Source organism: Pipistrellus hanaki (genome assembly GCF_964339955.1).
Source record: "Pipistrellus hanaki genome assembly, chromosome: 1".
Taxonomy (NCBI): Eukaryota; Metazoa; Chordata; class Mammalia; order Chiroptera; family Vespertilionidae; genus Pipistrellus; species Pipistrellus hanaki.
Genome location: NC_140503.1, coordinates 73,034,901 through 73,044,165, shown reverse-complemented (window position 1 = coordinate 73,044,165; position 9,265 = coordinate 73,034,901). Strand labels below are relative to the sequence as shown.

The window sequence follows — 9,265 nt, the reverse complement described above, 5'->3', positions numbered from 1 at the left end:
AGTGCACGAGTGAAGGTTGATTTTTAGAGAGAGAAACATATATGTGACAGAGAAATACCAGTAGGCTGCCTCTGCACCTGCTGACCCACCAGAATCTAACCTAAACCTAAGTATGTGCCCTAACCTAGAATCCAACAGGAAATCCTTTGGTGTATCTGTTGAGACTCTAACCAATTGAGCCACCTGGCCAGAGCAGATCTGAAAAAAGAATTTAAATGTACTATACCTCCAGGCCTTGGTCAGTTTAGATCAGTACTTAGAGTGTCCTCCCATGCACCAAAGGTTTATGGGTCTGATTCCAGGTGAGGGCACATACACAGGTTATGGGTTCAATCCCTGTTGGATTGCTTGGGCAACTGATCGATGTTTCTCTTTCTCTTTCCCTCTCCCTTCCTCTCTCTCTAGAATCAATGAGAAAAACATATCTTTAGAGAAGGACTTAAAAAGAAGAAAAAATGCTGGTTTGGTTCAGTGGATAGTGCTTCTGCAGGCGGACTGAAGGGTACCGAGTTGGATATTGATCCAGAGCACGTACCTGGGTTGCAGGCTCAAACCCCTCTGGCGTGCCCTGGCCCCTGCTGTGGGCTGGAGCTCCTCTGCCATGGCAAAGGTTTGGGTTCCATTCTGTCAGGTCACCTATTTAGGTTTCAAGTTTGATCCACTTTCAGGGCTGACTGCTGCTCAGGAAGTGACCAAGAACCTTTGAGGTCGTGTGCTCTGTGTTATTTGGCGGGGAACTGGGGTTCTATTGTTGACATAGCCAACTCTGATCCCTGCTACCCCTGCTCCTCCATTGAGGACAACTTCAACTATGGCAGCTGTGTGGCTTCTGCCAGCATACACAACTGCATGGGTAGGCCTACCTTTCCACAGCTTTCCCGGCCCAGCTACTGCTCAGTCACCCCAGGAGGTGGATTTCTGGGTTCCCTGGGAGAGTGCCCTGCATGCCAGACTCTCAGGAAGAGCGGGGCTGTGGAGGGAAAGCACTTTGCTCCACCTCTCCTTGGGGCTCCTGGGCCAGAGCACCCGCCCTGCGCAGGACTCAGAAGGGAGAGCCATCTCAGCGAGGCCTCCTAGCTGGGTGCTGAGAAAATGAACTGGAGCCCTTCCTCCTTGAACCCTGTTGTCTTCAGAGTAGAAAGGGACAGATGAAAGCCTCAGCAGCCTTACTGGGGTATGCTGCACGCACAGCCTGCTGAGTGGTCGTGACGTTACAGCATCCTGGACAATTTACATATTCCTTTATTATTAGTATAGATAGGGAATTAGTTAATTAGATTATGATCTATCTAAACTTTTTATAATAAGTGCAGAATAATCTACATACATAAAAAGACAGATATGCATAATGATATACGCACTCAATAGTTTTCTGAGTGACCATAACATTTAAAAAAAAAGTAGTGGCAGCCTTTAGGAAATAAAATTGGCAGGCTTAATTTTTTTAAATATATATCTTTAAGTAATATGTGACTTTTCTAACCATATCCAGGTATCATATTATTTTCATTTATAGTTAATAGCAAATGTCTAATACTTTCAACAATAAAGATTTATTTTAAAAAATAGCAAATGTCTGAGAAGTGGTATAAGTCACTTAAATTTTAATCTTTATAAATTTTGTTTTAAAAAATGATTGAATGCTATTTTAGAATATCTAGAAATCAGAAAACAGGCTGGCAGGAGAGCAGTTAGGCATCAATCAGGCTGGCAGGGGAGTGGTTAGGGGGTTATCAGGCTGGCAGGCAGAAGTGGTTAGGGGCAATCAGGAAGGCAGCAGGCGAGGAGTTGGAAGCCAGCAATCCTGGATTGTGAGAGGGATGTCCGACTGCCCGTGGTAGAATTGGGCCTAAACAGGCAGTTGGACATCCCTTGAGGGGTCCCAGATTGAAGAGGGCGCAGGCTGAGCTGAGGGACACCTCCTACCCTCCGTGCACGGATTTTGTGCCCCGGACCTCTAGTCTATAATAATAAAAGCATAATATGCTAATTATACCAGATAGCCAAATGACCTTCCAGACATCCTTCTGGATGAAGCTGCGGCAGCGGAGGCCAAGGCAGAGGTGGTTAGGGGAAATCAGGCAGGCAGGCAGGCAAATAATTAGGGATGATCAGGCAGGCAGGCAGCGTGGTTAGGGGTGATCAGGCAGGCAGGCAGGCAGGCAAGTGGTTAGGAGCCAGTGTCCTGGATTTCAAGAGGGATGTCCAACTGTGGGATTGGGCCTAAACCAGCATTCGGACATCCCCCAAGGAGTCCCAGGTTTTGAGAGGGTGCAGGCCAAGCTGAGGGATCCCCCCTCCCTGTACACGAATTTCGTGCACCAGGCCCCTAGTTAATAGCAATAAAGAGCTTTATCAATAAATGTAAAGCCTTGGGACTTGATGGTGTTGTGTTTACCTTTCTTTGGTGGAGTTTGGTTCTGTGACCTGTTGTCCCTGCCCAGTGCCCTCTGCTGCTGATAGCTGTAGTCTAGAGTAGGGCATTCTTCCTGGCATATTTGAAAGTGTGGTGAGAGCTATTTCTTTTCTTACTTTTATTCTATTTTACTATTTATTTATGACAAATATTTCACATCTATGAGATGATGCTATTGGCCTTGGCCAGTCAGAGAATGGAGTCATCTGCCTCATCCATTCTGCAAAAGGTCCCACAGACAGCATAGGTTTTAAACTGGACATTGAACCTGCTTGTCACTTTGTCAACTTTAGCCATACTCATCTGGATGGTGTGGTCCTTGGTGCCAATAATGCATTCGCTGGCAGAGCATTTGCATGTACAGGTCCGCAAACTTGTCAGTGTCATTCTCCATGTGGGGGCCACACCTGGTGACACCACAACCTGACCAATTTCTTGATTCATTTTTTCAGCTCTGTGACCTGAGACTAGATTGCACCAACAACAGCTTCTGAGAAGAACAAGACAACAAGGCTAACTGCTTTCTTCCATGGCAACAGTCCTGATTGGGGCACTTCGCATATTAAACCACACTGCTAACTTGGGTCAGGTGTTTCCTGGTGTTTAACTAGGGCGAATGTTACTGAGTGCAGTGTCGGTGCCCACTCCTATGACTCAGTCTTATGGGGCTGTTTGCTTCATCAAGAAGAGGTGAGTTTATGTGTCATGTGGAGAACCTCCTCAGTTGTCTTGGACCCATCTTTCTTCTGTAGTTTGCACAGCCTCTGAGTAAGTCAGCCATACTGAAGTTGGCCTTCTGGGCTCACTCCGTAAAGTATCTGGCCAAAGGTCCTTTTTGTTTCATGTCCACAGAAATAGCATGTACCTCTCACATCTGATTTAGGCATTGTCCACACTCTGGCTCCAGTGCTCATTCTCCTCTACTTGAGTTCCCAGGTATGGGCCTCTGTCATCTAACTCTCGTCAGTTTTGACGTTAGTAAGAGGGATAACAACAGCATTCAGGGAATTAATAGATTCATAATGGGAGAGGAGGTATGGAAAACTTAAAAAAAAAACACAAACCAACTATCCCAGGAGAGTGTAAAATATAAGTTATATTTAGATAAAGATTATGACAAAGATGGAAATCATTTTAAAAATTAGTTTTAAAATCATAAAAGATGTATATATGCCTGGTTAAAAAAAATAGTCCAGAAAAGTATCAAATGAAAGGTAAAAATCTCTAGTCCCCTTCTATTTTCAGTTCTTTCTGAGACTAGCATTGAGGAAAAACAAGCTGGACTACTACTTCATTATTTATAGTTAAATTAATTATACATAAATCAAATTGTTTGAAATAAAAATGAAATTATAAAAGTACTGGAGGAAAATATAAGGGGATACAATACTTTAAAATATTCTTTTTTTTTCACTGTTCAAAGTTTATTTGGCATTTTAGTTGGTATGACACTTGGATAGTTGGCTGTATTATTTATATGTAGACTTTTCTTTTTACATTATATGGCAATGTACACTGTGATATATACAGTACACAGAATAAGAGCGTTTAGAACAGTTATGCACAAAACATGCAATATTCGATTTACATTGGATCCCAGGATGTGACTAATTATAAAAAAAGGAACCACAAGTTATGTAGCACACAGTGAACACACATCTAGTCTGAAGGGCAACTGAGGCATTAGCAACATTGGCAGTGGTGGCTTGGAGGAGGTGGAACTATTTCACACTAACCAGTTTAGGATTACACAAGATAACCACTCTCCAGCATCAGGATGCAGATGCTGCGTTTTGTAAACCATTACTATGTCTATCTTTAGGAAACTGATGTTCTTAGTCACAGATCAGATAAAACAGACAATATGCACAATCTCCAAACTAAAATCAGGCTGTAGTCCAGACAGTGAGGTGGTGTGACATCAGAAGTCTTTAAAACTTCAGCTCTTTCTGGATCCCCCACTGTGTGTCTGCACTTCTCTTCAAACAGGCCTCTTCCTCAGGCGTCAGAGTCACCTTCACAACATCGGAGATTCCATTCTGTCCCAAGATGCAAGGAACACTAAGGAAGACGTCGTCTTTTATTCCATAGAGACCCTTAATCATGGTGGAAACTGGATGCACCTGCCTAAGATTCTTCATCATACTCTCCGCTAAATCTGCCACAGAGAGTCCAATGGCCCATGATGTGTAGCCTTTCAATTTGATTACCTCATAAGCACTGTCAACCACCTGTTTGTGAACTTCTTTCCATTGTTCCTTATCTGCATCAGTGCCTAAATCAGGATGCAGATTCTTTAGGGAGACACCAGCAACGTTCACTCCATTCCACACGGGCACACTGGAGTCTCCATGCTCCCCCAGGACCCACCCATGACAGCTCAATGGGTGAACTCCCAGCCTCTCCCCCATCAGGTATCGGAATCGGGCTGAATCCAGATTGCAACCGCTTCCAATAACACGGTTTTTGGGAAAGCCACTTAACTTCCAAGCCACATAGGTCAAGATATCCACTGGATTGGAAACAACAAGCAATTTGCAGTTGGGACTGTATTTTACAACATTAGGAATAATGAATTTAAAGATGTTCGCATTACTCTGGACCAAATTAAGGCGGCTTTCTCCCTCTTGTTGACGTGCCCCAGCTGTGATAATAACCAGTTTGGAGTTTGCAGTCACACTATAGTCTTTGCCAGAGACAATTTTTGGTGTTTTAAGGAAAAGGCTGCCATGTTGGAGATCCATCATTTCTCCCTTTAATTTGTCTTCCATGACATCAACAAGAGCAAGTTCATCTGCCAAGTCCTTCATTAAGATACTGATGGCACAGGCCATGCCAACAGCACCAACCCCAATTACTGAAATCTTATTCTGGGGGCTATGTTCTTCCTTGAGAAAATTCACCATCAGCTGATCCTTGAGTGTTGTCATTTTGGCTTAGAACCAAAAGGAACTGGAAGTGCACGGCGGGTGGGTGTCAGTGGCGTGCAATGTAGGATCTGGACTTGGTGGCTGCAGCTCCGGTACCTAAAATATTCTCAATGTGTATATTTAATAATATCAGCAACATGACTTTTGAACTTTTTTTCCAGTAGCGGTCATCAGTGAAAGCATTTAGGCTTGAGGTTTTCTACGTAGAAAGATGTTTAAAAATATATATATTTTATTGATTTTTTACAGAGAGGAAGGCAGAAGGATAGAGAGTTAGAAACATTGATGAGAGAGAGACATCGATCAGCTGTCTCCTGCACATCCCTACTGGGGATGTGCCTGCAACCAAGATACATGCCCTTGACAGGAATTGAACCCGGGATATTCCAGTCCATAGGCCACCACTCTACTCACTGAGCCAAACCAGTTTCGGCTCTATGTAGAAAGATTTTGATTATGTTATAGGACTGTTTAGTTTTCTCTTTTTTCTTGAGTCAGCATATTTTTTTCTAGAAGTTTTTCCATTTTACTTAAAATTTCATACTTACTAGCATAATACCTCAATATTTTAAATGTGTAAAGCCTTTTTATTACTCCTCTTTTTTTTTAATTCCTGATATTAACTATTTTCCACTAGCTCTTTTTTTCTTTATCACTCTCTCCAGATTTTTGTCAATTTTACTGAGTCTTTTCTCAAAACCAACCCTTTTTTAAAAAGTCTTTCTATTGGATGTTTTCTATTTGCTAATTTCCACTCACATTTTCATTATATTCTTATTTATACTTTTTTTTGATACATACACACAAATATTTCAGACTTCTTGTGATGCTTATTTCATTAATTTTTGGCTTTTCTAATACAAATAAGGTAGATATAACTTTTCCTCTAAGTACTGTTTAAACTGCTTTTGGTAAATTTAGATAGTAAAAAATTTGCTTATTATTGACTTCTAAATATTTTCTAATTTCCTTTATAATTTCTTCTTCTAAAGTAACTGTGGAACCCACAGGGTCCATCCCTCAGCTGGCCTGGCCCCAGATCTCCGGTTTAGCTAAGGTAATTTAGAAGTATATCTTTAATTTCTAAACACATGGGGAGAGTATAATTCTCACTTTACTAGTGATTTCCAGTTGGGTTGCATTGTGGTCATATAATACAATCTATATAATTTCAATAATTTGAAAAAGTTTTGATACTGGTTGGGGGCAGGGAGTTAGCGGGGGGGGGGGGGGGGCGGGGGAGGGCGGGTGCTAGGAGGGGCAGCGAGGATGAAGGGGAAGTAACTGTCAAACCTTCCTGCTTGGCACCATTCTTTAAACTGTACATGGCAGTTTCGCAGCTGCACCTGCTCAGGGCCCGGCTCCTGGAATGGGGTGGGGCTGGGCCAGGGCCGAGCCAGGCGGGCAAGAAGGGCGGTTCAGCTGCCCCCCCAGCGAGGTTCAGCGCTCCCTCTGCAGAGATGGCGCTGCTGTTGTGGAGGGGGTAGGGGGAAAGGGTCTGACCCTGGAGGGCTGCTCAGGCCTACCTCCACCCGGGTCTGGAGTTGTAGGGAGGAGAGGTGTGCCCAGCTCCAGTGGAGGGGGCACCGGCATTGGTGGGCCAGGGCCTTGGGTGCTTTGGGGGCGCTGACGGGGGGTCTCTGGTGTGTTATTGTTGTGGGCGCCCTGGTGAGGGTGGCAGCGGCGGGGAGGAAGAGATGGGGAGTCTGAGATGCTGGTTGCAGCTACCCCCGAGGCTGGGTCTTCTCCCCTGGGTGTGGGGGCTGGGTAGGGTGTCCATGCAGGGAGATTGGAAGAGCTGCCTGTGGCCACTTCCTCTTCCTTCTTTGCAGGCACTATCCTCAGACCCCTAAGAACCTGGCTCCGCCTGCCCACCCTCTGCTGCAAGCTGCAATATGCAAATTGGTCATTATAGGGACATTGTCAGAGACAAATTAGCATATTATCTCTTTATAAGTATATATATATATATATATATATATATATATATATATATATATATATATATATATATCTTAAATAATAAAGAGGTAATATGCAAATTAACCATTTGCCCTTGCACAAGATGGCCGCCCCCATGTGGTCACAAGATGGCCTCCACAAGATGGCTGGCAGGGTAGGGCAGTTGGGGGGGACCAGGCCTGGAGGGGGGGCAGGTAGGGAGGACCAGGCCTGCATGGGAGGGCAGTTGGGGGCGATCAGGCTGGCAGGGGGACAGTTAAGAGTTGATTAGGCTGGCAGGTGAGTGGTTGGGAGCCAGCAGTCCCAGATTGTGAGAGGGATGTCTGACTGCACGTTTAGGCCCGATCCCTGAGAGATCCCTGTGGGATTGGGCCTAAACCGGCAGTTGGACATCCACCTAGGGGTTTCAGATTGGAGAGGGTGCAGACTGGGCTGAGGGACACCCACCTCCAGTGCACCAATTTCATGCACTGGGTCTCTAGTATATATATTCACTAAGTGGCCAGATTATTATGATGTCTGAACACACACACACACACACACACACACACACACACACACATTTTAGAGTCCCAGTGCATGAATTCGTGTATGGATGGAGTCCAGCCAGCCTGTGAGGGGACATAGGTGGTTGGCTGGCCTGTCTGTGGGTTGAACTCCTGGTCAAGGGGACAATTTGCATATTAGCCTTTTATTATATAGGATATACTGAGTGGCCATATTACCCTGTTTCCCCAAAAATAAGACAGTGTCTTATATTAATTTTTTCTCCCAAAGTTGCGCTAGGTCTTATTTTCAGAGGATGTCTTATTATGGGGGAAACACGGTATTATTACTACCCCATCAGTATTTCATTGGGCCACTTTTTGCCTTCAATACTGCAGTGATTCTTCTTGGCATTGACTCCATGAGATATTGAAAGGTGATGCGAGAAATCTGACACCATGCCTGATGAATAGCACTATCCAGTTCTGTGAGATTTGATGGTTGTGGAACCAGCTGCCTGATGGCTCTTTTAACTTTGTTCCTCAAATGCTCAATTGAATTGAGATCTGGAGATTGTGGGGCCACCTAAGCAAGGTAAAGTCTCCCTCATGTTCTTGGAACCACTCCTGCACAATATGAGCACCGTGGCATGGTACATTGTCTTGTTGGAAGAAGCCATCTCCATTGGGATACGCCATCAACATGATAGGATGAACTTGATCAGCAATGATACTTAGGTATGTTGTGCTATTCAGATGTTGTTCCACATGAATTAAAAAGTCCAAATTATGTCAGAAAAACATGCCCCAAACCATAACCCTGCCCCTACCAACTTTAAGGGTTGTGCTCATGCATGTGGGGCAGGAGCTGGGTGAAGAAGCTTTCATGTTGTTTCTGTGAAATTCTCACTCTACCATCTGCATGATGTAACCAGAAATGTGATTCATTGGATCACATGACTTTTTTCCAATGTTTAACTGTCCAATCCTTGTGTTTCTGTGCGAATTGGAGACGTTTTATATTGGTAACTGCAGACAGCAAAGGTGTTTGAACAGGCCTTCAGCTTCCATATCCCATACTATGCAGTGTATGGCTAATTTGCCCACAAACATCAGATGGTCATAATAATCTGCCCCCCCCTATATATATATATATATATATATATATATATATATATATATATATATATATATATATACACACACACATACACACACACACATACATATACATACACACTTGGGTTTTTATACATTTTTTAATTTTTAATTTTCTACTTATCCTATTTGTTTGGTATTTTCTTTTTAAGCTTTATTTTGGATTGAGGTTTTTTTGTTTTCATTAAATTTTTTTTTAATTTACAATTTATTGATTTCAGAGAGAAAGGGAGAAGGAGAGAAAGATAGAAACATCAATGATAAGAATTACCGATTGGTTGCCTACAGCATGCCCCTTCTGGGGCCTGAGCCCA

At 43.5% G+C, this 9,265-nt stretch overlaps 1 protein-coding gene across 1 annotated transcript; it reads right to left on the bottom strand.

Moving 5' to 3' along the window:
* Positions 1–4,338: 4,338 nt before the first annotated feature.
* On the bottom strand, positions 4,339–5,361 carry LOC311617633 (L-lactate dehydrogenase A chain-like). The gene has a single exon (XM_084874178.1). It carries the CDS (start codon positions 5,344–5,346, stop codon positions 4,348–4,350), a length of 999 nt encoding a protein of 332 aa, XP_084730304.1. The 5' UTR covers positions 5,347–5,361; the 3' UTR covers positions 4,339–4,347.
* Between the last annotated feature and the right edge of the window lie 3,904 nt (positions 5,362–9,265).